Raw genomic sequence first — 24,949 nt, forward strand, 5'->3', positions numbered from 1 at the left:
CGTCCTTACCGCACCGCATACGGTAACCTGGGCGGGTGCAGTGATCAGAAATTACTCAGAGTTGTCCCAGCGCTGTTCCCGTTGTAGTTCCCATTAATTTAGGCAAAGCGACACGCTGAGACGTCCGTAGGATTTCCAGAGCTGGTTTTGTCTGGGCCCGTCCCTGTAAATGTGTCTTTAAGCAATTTTGAAAGAAAGAAAATGCCACCCGAACAAAGCAACTTAAAAAACCCCAAAACTGTGTTTACCATAACTGACAACTTCTTAGCAGAAGGTAATTTATACAGCTGTGATCATGCAGTAATTGCGATTTGTCACGGACTAATATTTACTTTTTTGACTAATTCAAAATCCATTAATTATACTACATACAAATTAAGAACAAAGCGTTGTGTTGGTCTCTGAATGCGTAATTGCAATTAAGATTCTTGCAGAAAGAAGATGGGTAGGGGTAATCTGGACCACGAGTTGCTTGTTCTTCTGTCTTTGTGTTCCTGTGCAATTAATTTATCCTGCTGTGGGGCAGAGGAAAGAACGCTTCTTTGCAGCTGGGCTGTAGCAGAGTATTTTTACGAGCCCGCGTAACGAGGGCTGGTAGCACGGCTGGTTGACCAACAGCGGAGTAGTCACGTCTGCTCGTTCGGCGAGAGGCTCCGAGCGGCGTCGCTGGCCCCGGTTGCGAGCGACTTTGCTGAAGCAGATGAGGTCATTTCGGGTGAGAATGTCGACGCCGGGAGGGTTGGAGTGGCAGGAGGTCCCTGCAGAAGTCTGTGTTTCTCCCTTCTTAGTGGCATTTGGCTCTTAAACATTTAGTGATGCCTTAGGACTGAAAATATTAGAGTTTTGTCAGGAATTACAAATCTGAGTGAGGGTAATGTGAATGATGTTCCCCATTATAGGAGCGGCATCGGAGCGGTATCGCCGTCTGATGCTCTCTTATGAGTTGAACTACATCCCGGTTTGTGAGGCTCATTTGCAAGATTATGTGCTGGGTGTGGGGTGGAGGAAGGGTCTGACTTTTAAGTATGCATAAAGTGAGGATTTCACAACTGCAGTACAGCAGATTAAATATTGAAGTAGATATAGCTAAAAAAAAGATCATAAAACCATTTCACTGTTTCCCCCAGTAAAATTTAAATTACCTAAGCTAAAGAGCGAAGGGGGGAGACTTTTCTTTCCAATAAAGCGAGAGAAAAAGGAAAAAACGGGAAATATGGGAAAAAAATCTTTATCTCAGTGGGTATTTTGAGAAAAAAAATTATTTTTGCAGTAGTTTACAAAATACTTGTTACGTGTTTTCTTTCAAAATATTGTCTTATGCTGAAAATCTGGAAGAACTAAGGAAAGCTGACACATAACACAGCACACACATGCAATGTTAACATCCCCTGGTTCATCAGCGGTGATTCCCAGATCTCCTTGGCCCGTCGGTGTGGTCAAAACCGAACCCTTTTTGCAGGCGTTTGTGTTGATGCTGCAATGCTAAAACTTTTGATTGACACCACTGTAAATTACGTCGTGGTTCTGTGTGCCTCTGGGAGCTTCCAGGGTTTTTTGCATATCATTTTTCAGCAATCACAGGTTGGGTATTATTGACGTTCAAGCTGAAATTATGTAAAATTTGAACAAACTGCGCATGCCATTCTGCTTTTAATTTCTCTGCTAGTACGTGGAAAGCATCCAGAAAGCTGTGCTTTTCGCCTTACCTAAACCTTTGCCCGGTCCTCGGGTTGTCCAGCGCTGGCCTGTGGAGCTTCTCGCTTTTGCCAGGCTTTCCATAACGTCTGCTGCAGGTGGACTGGAAAGCGCTGGCAGCTCTGAGCTGCGTTCTCCCTGCCCGTCACGAATCACGCCAGCATCCCTCCCTCCATCCCTCCATCCCTCCATCCCTCCATCCCTCCATCCCTCCATCCCTCCATCCATCCATCCATCCATCCATCCATCCATCCATCCATCCCAAGGCTCCCGCTGCTGGTCCCTGCATCCCGCTCTGATCACTGAGCTGGCGATGCTGCGGCAGCAGCTTCGTTACTGGGAGTCGGGGAAAAGCCGGCTGCTTCCCAACGAGCCTTCGTCCCGGCGGGATCTGGCTGCGTCGTGGCAGTCCCAGCCCATCCTGCCCTCGGTGGCCGTACCTGCTGCAGGGTTTGGATGTTCAGCGGCCACGTCACGAGGCTCGGTGCTGCACAGCCTCGCACGGACCTCATTGCTTAAAGCTCACTGTGATGGAGGGGTGAAGCCGACCATGCGTTGGCTTAGTGTGAAGCCGTGGTGCGGACGTCCCGGCATGGTGAGGCCTAGAAGACTTGTGTTCCTCGAGAAGCTTGTGAGATGACAGGTGACTAAAGAAAGATGTCATTCAAGGTTGCATTTTTCAGCGCTAGAAAGTCTTCTTGCTCCTTGGTATTTGGGCCTTTACATCAGGCAAAACCCACTCGTTGGTGTAGGTTAAGACGTGGATATTCTGTCTCCGTAGCTTACAACCATCTTCAGCTTTTGCTCAACTTTTTCCTTCCAGTGATTGCAGTAAGGGTTTCCCTTATATCTTTATCAACCTTCCAAACTCATTGCTTTATTATGAACAGAATATTATAGGAAAATTTTAGAGAATATGGTGAAAGTAACGTAAGGTCCTGTGCAGCCTGCTGTAGGTGACCCTGCTTCGGCAGGGGGTTGGACTAGATGACCCACAGAGGTCCCTTCCAACCCCTACTATTCTGTGATTCTGTGATTCTGTAATGGGAGAAAAAGAAGCTTCAAGCTCTTGGTTGAAAACTTTCTGAATCAGAAACTTGTATTCCTACAGAAATGAGTGAACTTGAAAACAGGGGTCTGGAGCCGCACTGTTGCTGGTCGACGGCCTGGACAGCTGGAAATCCGGCTCTTCCCAGTCTGGTAACATTTTGACAGCAAAGCAATATACTCTTCCATGCATAATATTATGCTGTAGAAGATTAGGACAGCTTTAGATGCTACCGTGTACACAAGTGTTGGTTTAAAAGAAGTCAACAAGAACATTTTGTTTGGTTGTTTTTTTCTGGGTGGGAAAACCTCCCAGCGCTGGGGCGAGCCTGGATGTCTCCCCGCTTAGTTTCTATTGCCCGTATGAGCCCATAAAATAATTACAATCTACTCATGGAGAAGCTGCTGGCTTTCAGTGCCATTGGCATTATAAATTATCTGCCTGGAGATAGCCAAAATGTGTAATTCAGGCCAGAGGAGAGCGTAAAAGGAGCATAAATGGTGCGTAGATGATACGCGGGCCTTTTGCCCAACTATACTTTGACCCAGTCCAGGAAAACCGGTCCAGGGGCATTGATTTGTGAAGTGACTGGCTGGCTGTCGTGTCCTTGCGAGGCTCGGAAAGCGGTTCACAGCACAGCCGTGAGGCTGAGCTGACTGTGTGGGCACGGCGGCCCGGCTGCGCTCCGGGGTTCACGATGCTCCGATCCGCGGGGGCCCAGGGACGCCGCTGGAGTCAGGAGCTCTTCCAGATTGGAGTCATTTCCAAACCCAAAGCGCTGCTTTTTTGGACAGAGTGAGTAGACCTGCCTTAGTGCTGGGGACGTGCTTATTGCTGTGTCCACAGCGAAGCGAACTTCTGCGTGGCGCTTAGCAAAGGTGAGATCCAACACATGGCAGTACCCTGGGGTTACTGTGCTGCCTTACAAACTCAGCTGTCAAAAACAAAATTGCAATCTTATGGTATCCTAAGGAAACAGTTTCCAAGCTACTATTTATATTTCAAAAGATAGTTTCCTGTAGTTTTAAAAATACTTATCCGTGTAGCATATATCAGTAGCTTAAAGAGCTTCCTCAGGATTGACAGAGAGAGTGAAATTAAAGTATTGCGTAGAAGAAATTGCAGAGAACCCGCTTTCATCCTGGAGGATCCAGTTTTCAGGCTTTGAAACCAGAATTTGTCGTATAACTGCGCAGAGATGCTGAGCCTTCACTGGAGATCGGGTGATGCTGCCAGGGTTTGCTCTTCGCCGATGGGGAGGCTGGGGCCGCGCGTGGGTTGTACGGCTGCATGGCTGCGTCCTCCGGAGCGGGACCGGTCCTGCTTTCTGCGTGTTCCCCGTGTCTGGCAGCCAGGTAAGTGTCTGGAGGAATGGGTTAAGCTTCTTAGGCAAATGAAGGACGCGTTCGGCTGTCCTCACCGACAGTGCTGCGTTCGTGTCGGTGCGACATCCATCCGCAGTTACATTCCACATCTCATTTAATACGAGAATTCTTTTAGCAAAAGCTTTGTCCCTTGACACACTTGGCCAGTTTTTTTGTGATCCCCATTATGTTTGTCTCTGAGGCTTGGACTTTACCAGGCAGAAGCTAATTACCAGTGGTAGAATTCCCGGGAGGACTGGCACGTTGGAGCGAGCGCCGGGCCCTCCCTAGCCTTGAACGCGTCCACAGCCTGCACACTGCAGCCACCTTCCACGAGGACCCGGCGTCTCGACGAGCAGAAACCTGCTCAAAGAGCAGAAACCTGCTCAAAGGCTGCCAGAGGCTCAGCGTGCGGTGTGGGAAATGTCCCTCTGCCGCCTTCCGGATCTGCTGCCGCCTGCGAGGCTTGTGGACAGAGGGAACCAGGATGGGTTGGGTTGTTCAGTGCCACTGCGGTCTGTTCAGAGACAGGTCATTCCATCTGCAGCGTTACTTACCCCTGCCAAATGGGAGAAAACACGTGCCTGGTAAGGATGAAATCACAGAATCACAGAATGGTTGGGGTTGGAAGGGCCCTCTGTAGGTCACCCAGCCCAACCCCCTGCCCAAGCAGGGTCACCCAGAGCAGGCTGCACAGCACCGCGTCCAGGCGGGGCTGGAATATCTCCAGAGAAGGAGACTCCACAGCCTCCCTGGGCAGCCTGGGCCAGGGCTCCGTCACCCTCAGAGGGAAGAAGTTCTTCCTCATGTTCAGCTGGAGCTTCCTCTGCTTCAGTTTGTGCCCGTTGCCCCTTGTCCTGTCGCTGGGCACCACTGAAAAGCGCTTGACCCCATCCTCCTGACACCCACCCTTCAGATATTTGTAAGTATATATTAGGTCCCCTCTGAGCCTTCTCTTCTTCAGGCTGAACAAGCCCAGCTCCCTCAGCCTCTCCTCGTAGGAGAGATGCTCCAGTCCCCTCCTCATCCTCGTAGCCCTCCGCTGGACTCTCTCCAGTAGCTCTTCATCTTTCTTGAACTGGGGAGCCCAGAACTGGACACAGCACTGCAGATGGGGCCTCACCAGGGCACAGCAGAGGGGGAGGAGAACCTCCCTCGTCCTGCTGGCCACACTCCTCTTGATGCACCTCGGGATGCCATTGGCCTTCTTGGCAGCCAGGGCACGCTGCTGGCTCATGGTCACCCTGTCGTCCACCAGGACACCCAGGTCCCTCTCCGCAGAGCTGCTCTCCAGCGGGTCCACCCCAAGCCTGTACTGGTGCCTGGGGTAAATGCTGAATGAATGCTGAAGGGCTGGCGTAGGTAATTGGTGTTTCTGGGCTTCTTAAGCGACATATTAGAACAGAAGAAAACCCCCAAATGTTATAAATATTATACTGTTACCTGCCCTTCAAGCCGGATTTTATGCTGTATCATCGGTGGCTGTTTCCGTGTGCGATCCGTGGTGTGCAGCACACCTGAACAGAATCACAGAATCACAGAATGGTCGGGGTTGGAAGGGACCTCTGTGGGTCACCCAGTCCAACCCTCCTGCCGAAGCAGGGTCACCTACAGTGGGCTGTAGAGGACCTTGTCCAGGCGGGTCTGGAATATCTCCAGAGAAGAACTCTTCCACGAGAGCCAAAAAACCCGCGGAAGGGACCGGCGGCTGCTGGGCACTGCGCTGGGAGGATTTCTGTGACCGGCGGGTGTTGAAGCATCGCGTGGAAGCGTTTATTCCAGTCCCATCTCCTTGGCTGCAAACAGTACCAGGCAAAAGGCTGAAAGAGAAATCCCAAGAGTAGCAACCCACCGATCTTGTCCAGAGGGTAATGGCTGGGTTGGGCGAGCAGCAGCCTGCACAGGAGACGTCGGCTCGGCTCGGCTCGCTTCGCTCTCTCCCTGTGTACCCCGCTGCCTTCCTAGAGCAGTTTGTGTCGCTTTAATATCCGAGGGCCGTGCTTCAGATCAAATGCAGGCTTACCTAAAGCTCCAGGGAGGTTTTTGTGCTTTACCAGCATTAGCGATCCCTTCTCAGAGCTGTCAGCCACGTAAGCGTCCGTGGCACAGCAAAGCGGAGCAGCTGCTGGGGTTTATCGTTCCTGACTATTACAAGAAATCCCACTTTAACCTCTTCCCAGGGTGTGTGTGTGCTGGGGGGGTGGATCCCAGTTTTGGGAAAGTTGAGCTCTGCTGGCCAGTGTCTCCGTGTTTGTGATTCTTGGTGGTTCAGCAGTCAAAGTAACAGAAGGGCGCAGGACTAAAAGCCAGATTCTTTTCAGCTCCCGTGGAGACTTTCTGCCAGCAGGCATCACGATGATCATTACATTTTGGGTGATGGACAAAGAGAAGAGACCTCTCCAGCAAGCTGGGTTGCTGAGCACCCCGGATGTGTGACCCCAGCAGCACCGAGGAGGTCTTAAACTAACCTTCAGACACCTTCTGGCTCTGCAGATTACTTTCTTTTTCCTCATTTGTATTCTGTGATGGACTTTGATAAAGTAATTATATACCCACAGGAAAAAGGTGAGATTATTTTTCAAGCAACACTATGACATTTTGTTTAGCCAGCTACTGTTGTTTTAACAATTGATTGCGAGATTGATGAAACTGCCAAAGCATTTGAAGTGCAGGGAATCGATTCTATTGATTTATCCATAATTACCTGAAGTAGCCTGAATCTGTATTCACCTCGAGGTATCCACGGAGATGGGTGAGTTACAAGGGACAGTGCTGTCAGCAGAAAAAGAGGGAGGTGCCTGTGCTGGAAACGGTGAGGCGCTGTCAAGTATTTGGAAACTTTTGGCCAAATTCAGTCAGAACTTTCACGCTTTGCAGGATAATTTGCCCATGATGTCCTTTCCCACACTTCAAAGAATCACAGAATCACAGAATAGTAGGGGTTGGAAGGGACCTCTGTGGGTCATCTAGTCCAACCCCCCCGCCGAAGCAGGGTCACCTACAGCAGGCTGCACAGGACCTTGTCCAGGCGGGTCTTGAATATCTCCAGAGAAGGAGACTCCACAGCCTCCCTGGGCAGCCTGGGCCAGTGCTCCGTCACCCTCAGAGGGAAGAAGTTCCTCCTCATGTTCAGACGGAACTTCCTGTGCCTCAGTTTGTGCCCATTGCCCCTTGTCCTGTCACTGGGCACCACTGAAAAGAGCTTGGCCCCATCCTCCTGACCCCCACCCTTCAGATATTTGTAGGCATTTATAAGGTCCCCTCGCAGCCTTCTCTTCTTCAGGCTGAACAAGCCCAGTTCCCTCAACCTCTCCTCGTAGGGGAGATGCTCCAGTCCCCTCACCATCCTTGTAGCCCTCCGCTGGACTCTCTCCAGTAGCTCTTCATCCTTCTTGAACTGGGGAGCCCAGAACTGGACACAGTACTCCAGATGAGGCCTCACCAGGGCAGTGTAGAGGGGAAGGAGAACCTCCCTTGTCCTGCTGGCCACACTCTTCTTGATGCACCCCAGGATCCCATTGGCCTTCTTGGCAGCCAGGGCACACTGCTGGCTCATGGTTAACCTGTCGTCCACCAGGACACCCAGGTCCCTCTCCGCAGAGCTGCTCTCCAGCAGGTCCACCCCAAGCCTGTACTGGTGCAAATCACTTACCATGATTTACTTCTCTTTTTTTAATTACTTCTCTTTCCACACTTAATACTACTTTAAAAAGCAGCGTGGTGGGAAAAAAACATCCTCTGTTTCGTTGATTTTTACCACTGCAAAAACGAGCTGAATTCCCATCTCAGGTCAAGGCGAAACAAGAACGAAGATGCTGTCTGCCAAGAGACGCCGCTCCTGCGCTGTGAGCCGCGGGTGCCTGGCGGGGAGGGCTGGCGGGAAAGGCACCTTCCTGCTCGGCTTGGGGCAGAGCGGGGCTCAGCACCCCGCCGGGGGGCTGCCGGCAGAGCTGGGTGTCAGAGCCCGGGGGGGACCCCTGGTCCTGGCCAGTGGGCTGCGGTGGTCTGAGAGCCGGCGGAGCTCTCCTCCGTGGCTGCCTGCGTGCTTGGCAGGGAGGGTTTTTAGCCAAGAAACTCAGCAAGGGGAGGTGGTGATATCTGTACTGTAGCAAAGACTCTTTGCATTTTATGGAGCAGCACATTATGATGAAAACTGATCGTTTCATAGCTAACCTGACTGCAGAGATTTCTTCCAGCAGCACTTACATTTGTGTTAAATTATAAGATCTATGGCAAGTTTTTGCCAGCTACCGTAAGAAGAAACAGTCTGTCTGAATTCAGCAAGTCTTCTTCCTTTAGAATATTAACTTTTGGGTTAGAGGAAAACTAATGCTGTCCACCTGCCATAGGTGCTACTTTCCCAGTATTGTAGCCTTAGCTAAGAACTCCTAAATTAAATTGTCTTCTAGCTTTTCCATTAGAAAACACTATTTCCAAGCTTTTATTACTCTGTCATAAAATTCTCTAGGTGGTGAGATTTAGTACATGAGGTTATATCCATGGCATCTTAGATAAAATTTCAGGAGACAAAGTTTACTGGTGCGTTTGAAAAAAGAGTGTAGAGGTCTAAAGCTTCTTCTTTCCTGCCCTCTGAAAGTTGTCGAGAAACCACAGCCTAGACCGCAGAGTGGTGGTCAGGAACGGAGCAGAGTGCGGGCAGCCAGACCTTGCTCCTTGCTTGTCCAAGGCGGCTGCCCAAGGGTGGCCCCGTCCTTGGAGATACTCAAAGCCTGGCTGGACACAGCCTGGAGCAATCTGCTGTAGTTTGACCAGAGACCTTCAGGGGCACCTTCTCACCTCCACATCTCTGCGCTCCTCTGACTCTACGCCAAGACCATTCAACAGGCAGCTACGCTTCGGGTTGAGGGTTAGGTCCTCGTGCTAAGGAGGCTTTGCTTGCTGGGAAGTCCCATCGATCTTCGCAGGTGTCGGAGGTGGACACCATCCATCTGCTGGGTGGGCAGAGCGCATCCACCAGGATGTTTGAGTACACTGTAAATCCCGACCCTTTTTTATATGGTTTATTTGTATAAATATTTATCATTTGGTTGTCCGATGGTGTAACACTCGTGCCTGTCTGATCCAACAGGATTGTTCCGTCAGGTTTATCTGAAGGTGCGAGACAGCTGTACAGCAGAGGTGGTTTGGAAAAGGGTAGCTTGTGCCTGCTCGATGGGGTCTGTTGTTGGTAGTCAGACCACAAGTTTGCCCTTCAGAATTTCGTAACTTGCCGTTGTTTTTCATTCATCCGTCCCCTTTGTTTCCGAGGACACGCGGCACAGAATATAAATTAGGAAAGAGGTGTCAGTGGTTGTAGATAATATGCTAAAACCATTTCTGAAATATTTATTAGAAAATAGGTTAATAAAGTGACACGGTGCACCTGTGCCGGTGTGGAGCAGACATTCTGAGACGATTATGCTAATGGAAGTATTTAGTAGCGAGTCTTCATTGGGATTACTCTGTGCCGTTGTCATAGCCCAGGAACTGTAATTCAAAAGAAAGCAAATGATCATGATTTTTGTTTCTTTTTTTTTTTTTTTTAAGGTGCAACAGCTCTTTATTGTGATGAATTAGAGGATATTACAAGGAATCTTTTAAAATTTTTTTGTTTTTAAAAAGAGAGAGAGGTAGACTGGACAGAGAAATATCATCTACAAAAACGAAAAGGATTTTAGGAACCTTCATTTGGGCTGGGCAGTTGTCAGGTCTGGAGATGTGAAGACGGGTGAACAGTGATAACATCACCGGAACAGAAAAGAGAGAGAGAATTTGGGAAGGGAGAAAGGGAGATGCGAGGAGGGCAAATAAGTACCTTCCTGCTCACTCCTTTTAATGATTTTGACTTTCATTTGACTTGTACAAAATACACCTATGAGGTCACGACGTATTCTCTGTGTTCCAGGATTACAATAATTGGAGAATTACCAGACTGTGTGCAAGGCCAATAGAGAAGTGGTTATAGGTGTCTATTAGTATTAATTCATATGGAAGTAAAAAGTTGTTTAAAACTTAACTGTGCTTTGCAGCTCGGAGAGGTTGAAAAAGAATGTGGCGGTATTTGAAATGATTGCTGTTTAAAAGAAGGCTTTGCTATTCATGCCTTAGTGAGCATTTGTTCGGGGTTGGGTTTTGCCTTGGGATTTCAAGGTCTAGGTCTGTTGTTTCGTACGCCGTCTGACAAGATAAGAGTAGTCTGTCTCATATATGCACAGCAAATTTGTCTCCCAGAGAAGCGAAAGCTCAAGCATGGAAAGCATGATGATGTGCAGGAAGGCTGATCAGCTGTAATAAGGCATTCATTATCCTTCCATCTAAATTAACTGAAATGTCATCATAATAGTGCCTTTTATAACCTCACTTCCAATTCCCTCTCTGTTATTGATTTATCAGCTAAACCTAAATTATTTTAAGCTGTATCTGTATATTCTTCTGTGTAGAGAATTATTCTGTCGTGAGGGGAGCCATTTGTTCGTTCTTGTGCTCTTCTTTTTTGATGTTTGCTTAAGGAAAAATACCGAGGAGTACATATGTAGCTTATATTGTTTCATATTTTCCTGTCAGAAGTATTTTGCATGAGGGCTTATAGTGTAAATCCGAGTCCCTGGGTCCTAGAGCTAACTAAATAATGTACAAAATGGAATATACCGTAAGAATGTTTCTACTTTTGGACTATCTCTAGATGATTTCTCCAGAAAAATCTTCCTGCAGGGGCGGTTTGATCTCTGTGTGACAGAGGTGTGCTGCAGCATCGTGCGGCTTCCAGCTGCCCTCGGCTCCTGTAGCTTCTGCAGACACTTCCCAACGATGCGAGAGGCTGAGTGAGAGAAAACAGGGCACAGAGTGGTTTTAAACGTGAGCGAACAAGCAAATCAGGACACCGGACTAATTGTAAGAGAGAACAGAGGAAGAAACAACAACAGTACCAGAGAAAGAAAAATAGAGGAGCTGTTTGGCACAGTGACTACTGTTACACTCATAAATGGAATCCCTGTGTCCCTTCTTCATTTATTATTGCCAGTTGGAGTCTGGATTTGATACGTATGGACAGCCTCCTGATTTCAGGGAGGTTCTTTGTAGGAAAAAAGAGCCTCTCTCCAAAGGTAAAATGACGGAATCGAGCCATTAAGTTTTGCGCCATTTGGTGGAGCAGTCTCTAAGCGTGCGTCCCACAAACGGGCTCACCACCCATGGGCCTGTTGGCAGCGGTTAGTAATCAATAACGGTCAAAATACCCAGCACTCAGTAGCTGCAGTTGAAGTTATTTAATGGCTTGAATCAGCAGCGTGTTAATTGATTTATTGACTCTGGATTGGTAGCCATAAATGGGGAGGAATAGATGAAGAAATTAGGACGAATCTGTCCTTTTGCCCTGGACAGGGCAAGGTGAATGATTTCCACCCAGATCACAGGGGTTTCCTTAACATGGGTTGGTTTGTTTGGGGGTTTTTTTGAGAATTTCTGCTCTTGGCGGCCTGTCCTTGGCATCACAAAGTTTTTCCTAATGTCTAAGGTGTGCCGTGGTTTTCTGTATCTCCTGCCCTCTTCCTCCTCTCACCTGAGCTCTCTGCCGTATTTCTGAGTCTTTCTTGCAGACTCTTTCCAGTGGTGCCCAGCGACAGGACAAGGGGCAACGGGCACAAACTGAAGCAGAGGAAGCTCCAGCTGAAGATGAGGAAGAACTTCTTCCCTCTGAGGGTGACGGAGCACTGGCCCAGGCTGCCCAGGGAGGCTGTGGAGTCTCCTTCTCTGGAGATATTCCAGCCCCGCCTGGACAAGGTCCTGTGCCGCCTGCTCTGGGTGACCCTGCTTGGGCAGGGGGTTGGACTGGGTGACCCACAGAGGTCCCTTCCAACCCCGACCATGCTGGGATTCTGTGATTCTGTGTGGTGTCTTCTACTGAGCAATATTCCAGCCAAGGCCTTGCCGGGGCCGAGGAGATAAGGAGAAATACTTCACGTCTCCCAGTGGGCCCTGGTCCTAGCACAGCCCAGACTGAGCGTTCTGCAGCGTGGCGGCACGTTGGTGCTGAGGTGGTCAGCCCACCATCTGACTGACAGGCTCGTGCGGTCTTCCTCTGCGTGTCTGAGCGATTCGTCATTCCCTCCGGCTTACGGAGGACTTGGTAAAGGCGTTGTAGCAGGAAATACATAAACAGGGATAAAATATCAAGAAATCCTGATAATGGTACAAGACCTCGCTGTGATGGAAGCTATCTAAAGACAGAGTAAGAGGACAGTCCCTACCTCAGAGGACCTGACTGCAGCAGAAGAGACGACAGAAGGCTACTGATGCATGTGGGAGCCACCCCCAGCACCGCTCATCCCCAGGGGCTCAGCACACGTAACCCTCCTCCGTCCCAGATGTCAGTTTGGGTGTTTGGTAGATGCTCACGCCCTTTAGCAGCGGTCATCCTTCCTTCCACATACCCTGAAGTGACTTCCTTCTGTAATCATACTCCTTCTATTCCAATCACATCGTAGGAAATGTTAATTTCCTTCTTTTAATTGGGTTGATAAAGTCTTTTGTCTAGCAAATCTTTTCCAATATGTTAGGCTGAGATTTTGCTGCCGCGTGTGACATTCTCGGTGTGGCAGCGGAGTACGTTGTGACCGGTTCCCGTCTCTGAACTTCTCTCTCTTCTTTCAAGGTTTAACTTTTGTGGCTCTTCTGACACGGATAATGTATTCTTTTGTTAATCGAAACCGAGCTTCAAGAAAAGCACTTCTTTTTATGCACATGCAACTGGAAACTAATCTTCATTATTAATTGCGGCAAGATAAGGTACACCGCTGCGGATTGATGTTCTCCATGTAGGCAGAGGAGATAGCTGTGATTCCTTGTCCCAGTGATGGCCGAGTACCCCTTCCATCCTTCCGTGTGTTAGCTGCAGCCAGCTTGTGCTTCAGTACAGAGCTGATGCACTTGGTTTAGCTCTGCCTGTTCTGAAGAGCCACTTTGCCCTCAGTTTTTTCAGTTTCTCTAACTTGGACAGTGAAGTCGTTGAAAATTATCATAGAATCACAGAATCACAGAAAGTTTTGGGTCGGAAGGGACCCCCAGAGGTCATCTAGTCCAACCCCCCCGCAGCGAGCAGGGACACCGCTAACGAGATCAGGGTGCTAAGAGCCCTGTCCAACCTGGTCTGGAATGTTTCCAGGGATGGGGCCTCCACCACCTCTCTGGGCAACCCGTTCCAGTGTTGTCAGTACCTGCTTTGGAGGAGGAAGAGGATTAAACTAACACCTGGAATGATTCATAAAATTTTTCTGCTTCCTCTTTTGAATTTTATTTGGGCATAAACCTGAACCGGTTTTACATTCATGCGTTGCGGTAAACTTCAGAGGTGATGATGTACCATTTCGTAGATTACAGCCAAGAGTTCATCCAGGACAACTGTTTTCTCTCCAGATGATCTCTTCAGGGTAGTCATTTTTCTGCCTGATCAACCGTACGACCGAGCATCGTACCAAACTGGTGAGGCGATGCCAACCCAACCGTCTGACTTTGGCCATCCAGCCCTATGTCCGTTGGTGTTTCTTCTGATTCTTGTTCACCGAGTTGCACCTCGTTCACAGAATGGTGTTTGAGAATTCCAGGTGGAAATACTCACCTTTAGCCTCAGCTGACGCCTCTCCCCACTCTCGTGTGGGTACGGAGGAGATGACGAGGTGACCAGGAGTACTCGGATCTCCACCGGATAGAAAACTGCGCTTACCAAAACCCGGCCTTTCCTCACTGGGCCCCGTAACAAGAAAGCTTTGCACCGAGGTGAAGGAGGAGGGCTGTGAGGAACCTCTCTGCTCTGGTCATCCCAGCGTGCTGTACAGCTGGCTATTTTTTATTGCCAGTATTTGAATATATATTCTTAAAAATAACTTCATCAGGTAAAAATCATCACGATTTTTCTGTTTTCTCTTGGCACGGGAGGTACCAGATGATAGTAGAAGGCGCTGTGAGCTTCGCCGTGACAAGGTCATTCTGGTGACTTCAGCTGTGCCAGGAGGTTGTAGTATTTAAATTGGCTGCTGATTAATCCACTTCATAACTTCCCTTCTCCGCAGTTAAACCAGGGTTGTTCAGGATGGCTCTGGCTGTTACTGCGCTCTGCCAGTCGTGTTTCCCTTTGCCGTACTGTGAGCTGGAACAGTCATGTTGTGACTGTCCCTGTGTCGTAGTGAAGGGGCTGCCAGTATTTCCAGCAATCTTTTCAGTGCTGGTCGGAACAGGCACAAAAAATCCTCATTGTCTTGCGTCTGATTTGCAACTGAAGATCATAGAATCATAGAATCATAGAAAGTTTTGGGTCGGAAGGGACCCCTAGAGGTCATCTAGTCCAACCCCCCCTGCAGCAAGCAGGGACACCGCTAACGAGATCAGGGTGCTCAGAGCCCTGTCCAACCCGGTCTTGAATGTTTCCAGGGATGGGGCCTCCACTACCTCTCTGGGCAACCCATTCCAGTGTTTCACCACCCTCATTGTAAAGAATTTCTTCCTTATATCCAGCCTATCCTTAGCTGCAGCATCTCTGCACTGGGTGTGCTGAGCAGGAGACTGCCAGGCTCAAAGGGACAGAATTTATTTTTTTCTTTAAATACAAGAAGTCCATTGCTACAGCCTCACTACAAGGTCTAAGTGTGCAACCTGTGGGAGCAACGACCCTTCTCACTGTTGCCATCAGCACCTTAGTACCCGTAGGTGGACTCTGAGCAGGGTGAGACATGGTGAATAAATACCATTACAGATATGCTCCCCGCTGGTTGAGGTGCTCCATGCACCTTGAAACCTTTAAGGGATTCTACCCCTGTTGCTTCAATGAGCTGAAAAGCTTCTATACTGTTAGAATAAAAATGTGCGTTCTGTTGAGTTGCACTGGGACAAGAACTGGGCTTTCTTCACTGCCGTACGTTGGGAGGTGCTTTACCCAGTAATGGGAGGATTGAGTGTATCGAGAAATTAAATAAAAGTTAAAAAGGGGTTTGAATAATTCAAAAATCAACACTCCGACCTCTGCATCTCTTCTTTTGCCGTTGCTCTGCAGGCGGTTGGGAGGAACACCTCCCCTCCGAACGCAGCCTGGTAGCAGGGGTGGCACGAGGGCTGGGAGAGGACGGAGCTGTTCAGTTACAGCTCCAGTGCAGCAGATGTGCTGTGGTCCTGCTGCAGCTGCAGTGCATTCTGCATTGCTTTTTCGTTAATGGCATTCACTAGAATTAATATGGGGGAAAAATGAGAGTTACAATTTAAAGAAAAATAATGGTATATAAACTAATGAGATTGTTCCAAAGCGTAATTAGATGGAGCAGACTGAATACATTGATGTCTTGAGGCAACATAATTAAATTGTAGGCATAATCCTCCCTGTATTGGAACCGATTTTATCTTCATAAGGCAGGGAGCGTTAGGTGGCCCTTCCTGCTACGTTAAATTACCAATTCTTCTAGGAAGACTTACGAATCTCTTACTATTATCAGACTTTAAAACCACAAAACCAAACAGGGTGTAAGTCTACATGTCAAACTGTTGCCTGTCTGATTACATGGAGAACTTGTTTCAATCTTAGTTTGTGCTGCAGCTCGGTAATTGAACCATAGATCTAAAATTCATAGATCTGCAGCGGGTTATTGTGTATGCTGGATTCATCGCATTTATAACATCTTCGAATGAAGTTGTTTCCAAATATGTACACTGACAACGAGACTGGTGACTAATGCACAGCAGTTCCTGAAATGCGTCTCTGCGTATGCTGGATGCAGCTGCGTAGATGCCTGGGACATCTTGGCTGTAGAGAGTGATACTGGGAAGTGAGTGTATCTGGGTGGGCCTCCATATATGTGTGTGTTTACTTTCTTCAGTCTTCTTTTATATTGTATATATTCTTTCAGCTTTTCAATTTTCTTTTGTTTTTTCTTTCATAAATTTAATTATTATTTTCATGTTTGGCTGCTTTGCTTCTCCATTACACTACTGGGAGGGGGTCATCTGAATTTATAGTACAGACACATCCCACTGGAGTCAACATTTTTGCCTTACTTTATTAATTTAGTATACACAAAGAACCTCTCATAGCATCCTGATGCCCGTGTGTTATCTGGAGACTTCATTTCTCATGAGCTACCAAACAGTTAGCTAAATATTAGGTTTTTTTCAGGCGAGATCACTAGGTATCTTAAATTCAATAAAAGATCTTTCGAACTGCCTCTGCTGGTTTGTTTTAAATAATTCTGATATTTGTTTGTCAGCCTGTAGAAAGATTAACTTAGTTATTTGCATTTGAGAGGAACACTCTTTTTAAAGATTGCTGTTGGAGGGGGAAAAAGAAGTCGCGTGTGTCACGAGTGGTCTTTATCGTTGGTGGTACTTTCAGGAGACATAAATCTCTACCGCAGTCTGCTCTAAAGACAAACTCATTTGTCTGGGCATTAGCTGGCAGTTTCATAGCATGAATTTAAAGTTTACAAGAGGAATGCAATGTTTATTTTGAAAATGGAGATTAGGGTACCAAAGAATAATATGTTTACTTTTCAGCACCATGAATATGTAGTGACCTACTTCTGCTGTACTATTTGGTGTTATTTTTAAAGCTTGTCAAGCCGACTCCTGTTGCAATTTAAGAAGCATCCTGTTTAGAAGAGCAATAAACTACACTGCATACTAAATCAACATTTTAGAACAGTGAGCAATGTTTTGAGCTTTGTCCTTCAGCAGTTTGTTTGTGTGTCATGGTGCCAGAAGTAAAGCAGCGCTTGCCGCGTGTTTAAAAACACGTTTTCTTGACCTGCAAGTTGAAATACAGCCAGCTGCAGGCCTGGGTTAGATACTGCAACTTTAAAAATATATGTACTTTTTTTCTAATAAACTGAATTTTGAATGATCTCTTGTTTAACATAAAGAAAGTGATTTTCTCCAAAGCATTCCTTGTGTTTCTGCGTATGCTAATTTACCTGGTTAGTGTTGAGAACATCTGCACAGAATTCCGTGTACTTCGGAGCGGTGAGATCACACCGCTTCTCAAGTCACCGCTACAAATTTCGCTTTCCAGACAGACTCAGATTTTTGTCTAACTGGGATGCCAGATGTACAAAGGTACCACAGAAGAGTGTGTAATTAAGTAATTTTCTCTTGATCTTTCAGAGTCTTCCTGCGAGCGATTAATCAGTATGCAGATATGCTAAACAAAAAATTTCTTGATCAAGCCAACTTCGAGTTACAGGTAAGAAAAAAACACCAGTGTCTCGGGGATTGATGTTAATGTTGTAATAAATTTCTGCCCTAAATGAGTAATTTTGGTGCGTGTGTGTGTCATCGTGAAGCCCGGGTGACCAGGTAGCCCAGTGAAGTCGTTCAGGCTCAGCAGGTAGGTATGATCCATTCATGTCTGGTGGGTCTTGGCCTCCAAGAGCACCACATCTCACCCAGAGCATCACAGAAAACTCCTTTCCTGCCGGAACACAAAGGGGTGTCCTCCCGGGTTCTGCAGCAGAAGCTGCCGCAGAATTCTTGCCTCGCACGTGGAGCCGCAGGCGCAGCGTCCGAGGGCCCCGCCGATGAGAAACGCGCCGGTTTAAGGCACTTGTTCAGCATCCCTGGGGTTTTTTTTTCATATTTACGTGTTCGCATTTAATTTTACTTGAATCATCAAAACACAATCAGTTGGGGTTTGTAGATGGGAAGTGTTTCATGGAAACGTAAGCACAACGAGGAGAGGTACTAAGGACGTATCGAGAAATGCCGTCTCTGTGGTGTCTGTTATTTTCTCCTTGAAATATTTATGTGCATAATTTAGATACTTCTAAGTTGTTTTGTAGGTGTGCAGAAGAACATTGCAGAGAACTAATGGTATCTATTCTTGTCATTTTGGGGACTTTCAGCTTTGGAACAACTACTTCCACCTGGCTGTTGCTTTTCTCACACAAGAGTCTTTACAACTGGAGAATTTTTCAAGTGCTAAAAGAGCAAAAATACTTAACAAGTAAGTCCTATTCGTCTTCTAAATCATGGACAAGAACTTGAGGTCTATTAACATAATTTTAGTTTAATTTCTTAGCTAAATCCATTCAAATTGAGATGCAATCATGGTATAATGAAAGGTTGGCTTTAAAAACATGAATCAAGTATTGCATGTGTTTCTACCCTTGAATCAAGATCTAAATTACATGATTCATTACTGATGAAGACAGTATTTTATACTGCAGGATGTTCATAAAGTCAAGACTTTTCAGAAGTATTAACGTATTATAAAACGGAATTTTTAAATCACTTCAGCTTTGTGCTTATTCTAATCTCATTTTACGTGCGCTCTTTATTGCTTAATCCCTGACGGCCTTTTAGAGCGATTTTTTGTCACTACAGCCAGTTTCCCTGCGATATCCCTGAAGAATGGGTTTGTGTAACTGCAGTCTTGTAGGTGTCCCTGGCTCAAAGGGATTACATTGCCTGCCTTGGGACAGGGAGCCTGCACTACCCCATTGCTGTTCTGAATCCCGCAGCAAGTCAAACCTGTCAAAAGAAAAAAAAGACTGGAAAGAAGTCTGGAGCATGAATATTTTGTTTAATGTCTGTATTTCTCCTACATTTCATTGGGGTTCCGATGTAGTGGACCTTATCTTTAATTAACTAAACACTGAGCACTGAAAAAAGCCACGTGGACGTTTTCAAACACGGAGTGTGGGTTCACGTGCTGTCTTGTAGCGTTGGTCAAGAGCAATTTGTTCCCATGGTCAAGCAGGTTACGGCAGCCGATGCGTAAAAACGGGGAGCTTCAAAGCTGATTCCCTGAGCCAGTATAGCTCCGACTCCCTGTATGTATAATATGTATTATATATATCTCTATAGAGAAAGAAGATGCATTTTGGTCACTTCACCTTCTAGACTGAAGCCTTTTTTGTGCATTATTATGATGAGAGGACCTAATGTATACTTACAAATATCTGCAGGGTGGGTGTCAGGAGGACGGGGCCAAGCTCTTTTCAGTGGTGCCCAGCGACAGGACAAGGGGCAACGGGCACAAACTGAAGCAGAGGAAGTTCCAGCTGAAGATGAGGAAGAACTTCTTCCCTCTGAGGGTGACAGAGCCCTGGCCCAGGCTGCCCAGGGAGGCTGTGGAGTCTCCTTCTCTGGAGATATTGCAGACCTGCCTGGACAAGGTCCTGTGCAGCCTGCTCTGGGTGACCCTGCTTGGGCAGGGGGTTGGACTGGGTGACCCACAGAGGTCCCTTCCAACCCCGACCATTCTGTGGTTCTGTGATTCTGTGAGAGGGATCACAATCAGAATGGGAAGAGTCGATCTGTGCTGCATGTGAGGTCATTTTAAAAGGCTTTTTGCTTTAACTGGGGGGTTTGCAGAAAAGACCAGGCTCCGTGTTCCGTCCTTTTTTTTTTGGCAGGGAGGTTTTGCCCTTCAAACTCATCCACTTGGTCCTGAGTTTTGAGGAGCTTCCTTTGGAAGCTGTGCTTTACCTGAGCGTTGAAACAGAATTTTTAAGCGCTGTGTGATCTAAAACACGTGCTTGTGACTCACGGGGCTTCCTTGATGAAACGGGAATATTTACGAGTTCAGTGGAAAAGTGGTGTCAAGCAGAGCTTGGGCTTTTGCCCTTCTGCTAGAAATATCATAAATAACATTCTAGTTACACATTTTCAAAAGGAAATCTAGATGGTTTTGTAGAGCCAGGTAAATTTGATTTCATTAGCTTTAGAATTTATGGAACAAAGTGGTTTTGTACAAGACGGGACCGATGATGCCAATGCTCTTCTGTAATGAGGAGTGCGAAGGATCCATGCAGCAGGCGCGGTGCTCCCGCCGCAGCAGAGGGAGCGGAGCCGGGGCTGCCATCGGTCCCGCCTCTCCCCGCAGCCGCTGCTCGCGGTCCAGCGCCGGCGTGCACCCATGGGAGCATCGGAGTGCAGAGCAGACCCCTGACCTCCACAACACACCAGCAGCCGAGCGGTGACCGGGCTGGAAATTGCTGTCAGACACATCTGTGGGCCGATGCTCCTCTTTGGGAGGACCGGGACCTTAGGCAGAGGTGTTCTTCACGTGGTTTTTATATTAAACTGAGCAGTGTATCCTGCTGAAGAAATTCAAGAAATCAACAGACATTTCTCACTGCTAATAGACGCAAACAGATGAAGTCATTTGAAGTGGTTACTTAATGAAGGTTGCTAAATCGTAAATCTCTGTTTATAATGATTTTCCAAGTTGTTATTTTCGGTTTAATCATGTTTTGGAGACAGAAATCAAGACCATAAATTCTTCAAGATGCAATCAATGTGTGGTCTGGAAGCACAAACTTTTATTGCGATGTGAAACCGCCACCAGTTCTGTGCCAAAGGGGTACAATTAATCAGTTAATTCAATATCACGCTCACCCATCTTTTAAAGTATGTATTTCAATTAACATGTCAAATATTTAATAATGTGAAATTTAATTATTTCAGTTTGTAGCTTTTGCTAAACATTGCATTTAAGCATTAGATAATAACAGATTCTTAATGATGCAGAAGAATCTCTTTAATCTGTATTAATGACAGGGCATCTCGCTGTTCTCCCACAGAAATCCCCCAAGTTGCCAGATATTACCATTTTGCTCATCTTGTTATGAGTAATGATCTTTAACATACAAATATTCTGTGCAGCAGATAACTTCTTGGAGCTCATTATGGTTCTGATCCCGTCGTTAATGCAGGCAATAGGAGGTTTTCCATTCCTTAAGCTTTGCTGGAGTAACGTGGAGAGGGAGCGGAGCGTTCCGACAGCCCCCCGGGAGAGGCGAGGTGCCGGTGGCAGCGGCATTTTAAAAATAAAATACAGCCTTAGGCCGTGAAGCTCTCTGTTAGGCTTCCTCCTGCCGTTGCCATTTGAAAAGTAGAAAACGCTCGCAGTTAATTTCTCGAACCACCCGGTGTCCCAAAAGACGGTTGGGTAATCTGAAAACACGGCGAGGAGAGGTTTTGCACAGGTGAAGGTTTTGTGGGTGTTCTCCTTTGGTAAGTAAAGCTGCAGAAGTTGGAAATGGGGATCTTTTGAGGGAGAGCAAGTAACACGAGGTGAGGAACAGGAGCTGCTGGCTGCGTGGCTGAGGCTTTCAGCCTCGTGGTGTCATCGCTGCGTAAAAGGGACCTGCTGCAAAGTCCGGTGTTCACGGGCGCGGAGCTGAGCTGGCGAGGGCGGCTCTGCAACGTATGGGGGGAATTTCAACAGCCTGCTCCGTAACTTCAAATATTTTTAAATGCTGATCAGATTTTGAAATGAGATGTTTCTGCATATCGGTATTTTTTTTTTTAATAGTGGGTTTGTTTTCTTTTTTAAGGTACGGTGATATGAGAAGGCAGATTGGTTTTGAAATCAGGGACATGTGGTATAACCTGGGTAAGTAGTCTGAGCACCTACTGCTTAATGCTTTCACTCGGTGTCTGTATAAACCAAGTTAGAGATGAAACAAACTTGCTTTCTCTTGAAATAATGGTAGGCTTCCACAAGGCGTGTGAAAAGCAGATGATTTGAGAAATAAAGCTGCCTCTGCACGCTTATTTCGCCATCTGGGAAGACAACATTTATGTATCTTCTGTTTTTTCATGGTATTCAACTTCATACTAAATACTAAATAAATAGAAACTGTTATGGTGATACCTGTTGAATATTTTTTTTCTCCTTAAATACACACACACACATACACACATATGTATACACACGTACATGTGGACGCAGTAACTGGGGCTGCAGAAAAAGGAATGTGTCTGAGGAATCTCAGTAGCATCCTGGAAATTCTGCTTAAAGTCAGATTTTCAGTCTTGTCTGGCTCTCTCGGAGTGAATCGGGAAGATCAGCAAAGAATGGGAACTTGGGCATCCCTGGAGTTCGTAGGTAAATGAGGCATATCTGGCTGTCTCAAGGCTGTGCTATTCTGTGAGTATAACTTAGCTACGTGGGGATTGAATTTCATGAGAACCGGAGTATTTACTGTGACCTGAGTGTACTCATCTGCCAGATTTCATTTTCCTGAGCTTAACAGCAGAGACACTTCAGCTCTTCCGAGTTTTATCAAAAGTTTCTTACATAGTCGGAGAGAAAAGCAATTGCCACTTCACTTATATCTCTAGCTGAACTGTTGTTGCTGAAACCTGAAAAAAATCAGCATATAGAAGAGAAGGGAATGTGAGGGTTCATAAGTATTTGATATCTCAGAGTTTGCATCTGCTCTGCTGGAATGATGAGAAAAGGCTTCTGAGAGCAGCTGAGTTCACTTTTTATTAGAAGCATCTTTCGTGAATTAAGTGTCTGGAGAGCAGATCAAAGCTGGTACGCACCTGAGATGTGACCTGACAGACAGCTCATAAAACCGGCGGTGTGGCTGCTGCTGGGCCGCGCAGCTCCGGGCACTGGCAGCAGCTTTGGCAGTAATTAGCCAAATCCTTCCCCGTTCCGGGCTGAGCGCCGTGTCTTCATCTGTTATCTTTACCAACTCCTCTAGCATCTTTGGATTCCGAAACCTTTTCTGCTTTCGCTGGAGATTACCGGACTGTTAGTAGAAAAGTTCGCGTACGTAGATACACGTCTGGCTGTTCTTACCTGAGGTTAGTTTATCCAGTCTGGGGGCTGTGGGGCACGTTGTGATTTTTGCTACTGCTGCTGACACCGGCTGCTCTTGGACAAGTTGCTTAGTTGCTCTAGGGTTCGGTTTTTCACCATGAACAGGGAGATGATAAGAATTTCCCCTGGAGTTTGGTGAATTGATTGGTGTGGGGGGCGGTGTTTTCTTCAATATTTATTTCTATGCTGTCATGAAAGCCTTTTATTTTTAATAGAGGTTTTATAAACCGGGATTATCCAGGTAGACGGCTCCGTGACCTCCTCTAGCTGTAATGTTTGTGATTCTGTGAGTGGCTGGGACCGTTAATGCCCAAATCTCACATCTTGAGCAAGTGGGTAAATTGCCGCTCTTCCCAACAAAAGCTGCAAGAGGGAGGTAAATCGGGGGCAGGACCCCAATCGAAGGCGCCCTTTGTGCTGCTCGTAATGAGCAGCTTGCTTTTGCTCATCTTCTTTCTAATACAGATAGCCCGTGCTGATCACGTTTAATTCACCAATCTCATCTATGTCACAGCGTCAGTTCAGAAAAAATTTTGGCTTACCACTGCAGGGGAATTGATTGGGGGACGCTCGGCACTTTTATCTTAGAAGTCGCGCTACATTAGTCAAATTATTAATGTATGCGTTCAGAAACAAAATCAGAAGTGAAAAGCTGTAATTCTTGCATATGCTCGAGCATGTAATTTTTATGACTACACCATTGTGCATAAGATACGATGAAGTCAAACAGCCCTGACTTTTGATTTATGTATTAAAGGGTGTGGATAAGCCTCAAAAATTAATATTTTGTCTCATCATTTTTGGTTCATAAATAGCACGATTAACGTGTAGTGCCTGAGTTAAAACTCCCCAGTCGGCAACAAGACAGTCCTCTGGCTGTAATGCACGTGGAAGAGTAGAGTTCATTTTCTGAAATTACACAGTAAAATTCAAATTCTAAAGGTTTTTTCATGTCTGTGTGTTTCTGATGCAGTGGTGGCAGCAATAGTGATACCTTCCTACCTTTACAAATAGAAAAAAAAAAAAAGAGCATGTATAGTGGAGAGCAGCACCAGGTAACTGTGTGCACACACTTTAAATGCCCGCAATTTAGCAAGAAGATTTTTATTTCAAACGGGGAACCACGTACGAGAGGTGCAGCCTGGTGGATTTTCCAGTTCAATCCTAGTTGTGGCGGTGCCGTTTGATACCCTGCTGGGTCTGATGGTGAGGGCTTTGGATCCGAGGGCTCTGATGCAGCCGCAGCAGTGGGGAGGGCTTCGGGGAGCTCGGACCCGGCACGCAGAGCCCCCGCTGCCTTATCAGTCTTTGTAGGCTTTTTTCCCTCTATAGCACAACCTGAATTTTAAAATAATGTGGTATTTTGAGTCACTGTGTTATTGGAACTGGGGCCTTAGACCTTGGTGGAGACAGTAAGTGTCAGAGGAGCAGAAAGCCAGCCGTGGCCTCTGTCATGGCAATGTAGGAAATCAAGCAACACGCGCTCAAAAGCGTCGTGTGATGCAATTTAGTGCACGCAAAACACAGTTGGACACTAGGTCGTGCGTACCGGTTTTCAACGGTTAATGGTTTCAACAGTTACATGTTAAAGAAATCGTAACGACGTTAAAAATAATGTCCTCGTGGTAAAGTTGCTCAAGGAAAGCCAGCTCAGAAAACATCGCTTTTGTAGTTGGCATCTGAACCAGCTGGAGGGAGATGGAGAAGTCAGATTCCTGAAGATGGAGTGGAAGGGTTGCTGCTGCTGTCCTCCAGCGAGCTCCCGCGGGCCCGGCCCTTCCGTCCCCGTGCTTGGCGTCAGACAAGGTGTCTTGGCAGGGACGTTAATGCCGTTGGAGGGAAAGCCAAGGTTAAAAATAGACCTGAACTTTGAGCATTAGACAGATAGAAGTCATTACAGATAACACTCTCTGAATTAGTCATGCATGTTCAGAGCTGACCCAAGTGAGGGGTGAGGTTGCTGGCCAATTATTCAGTGTTTTTTGTGGCCCAAATTTAAATTAGAAGAACCTGGGAAATGCAAATCGCACGTTATCCAATAAAGAGAGCACCTTGCATGTGGCTCACGTAACAAGGGCTGTTCCTCTTGCAAGCAGTCTGTAGGAGCACGTCTCATGGCAAGGCAGAAGCCACTGCAAGGGGAAGTTTTTACATCTTCAAAAGAATACTTTTCTTGCATGTGTTTTTTCAAGCAGCTGCACAATTTGGTTTCCAGAAGAGAATCCTCAATTTTCTTCCAGCCTTGTCACA

General features: G+C 46.8%; 1 protein-coding gene across 3 annotated transcripts in view; it reads left to right on the plus strand.

The window, feature by feature from the left end:
- The window catches only part of DOCK1 (dedicator of cytokinesis 1), a 339,932-nt gene that overhangs the window by 234,331 nt on the left and 80,652 nt on the right, over positions 1–24,949 (plus strand). For 2 of the 3 annotated variants that reach the window (XM_075423918.1, XM_075423919.1), the window contains exons 30-32: positions 17,242–17,320; positions 17,979–18,079; positions 21,420–21,478. In XM_075423918.1, the coding sequence (XP_075280033.1) occupies positions 17,242–17,320; positions 17,979–18,079; positions 21,420–21,478 (239 nt within the window). Of the gene's footprint in view, positions 1–17,241; positions 17,321–17,978; positions 18,080–21,419; positions 21,479–21,578; positions 21,655–24,949 lie in introns of those variants that run through there. The other variant, XM_075423920.1, reaches the window with a different exon arrangement.

This window comes from Opisthocomus hoazin, chromosome 6, assembly GCF_030867145.1.
Source record: "Opisthocomus hoazin isolate bOpiHoa1 chromosome 6, bOpiHoa1.hap1, whole genome shotgun sequence".
In the NCBI taxonomy this organism is placed as follows: Eukaryota; Metazoa; Chordata; class Aves; order Opisthocomiformes; family Opisthocomidae; genus Opisthocomus; species Opisthocomus hoazin.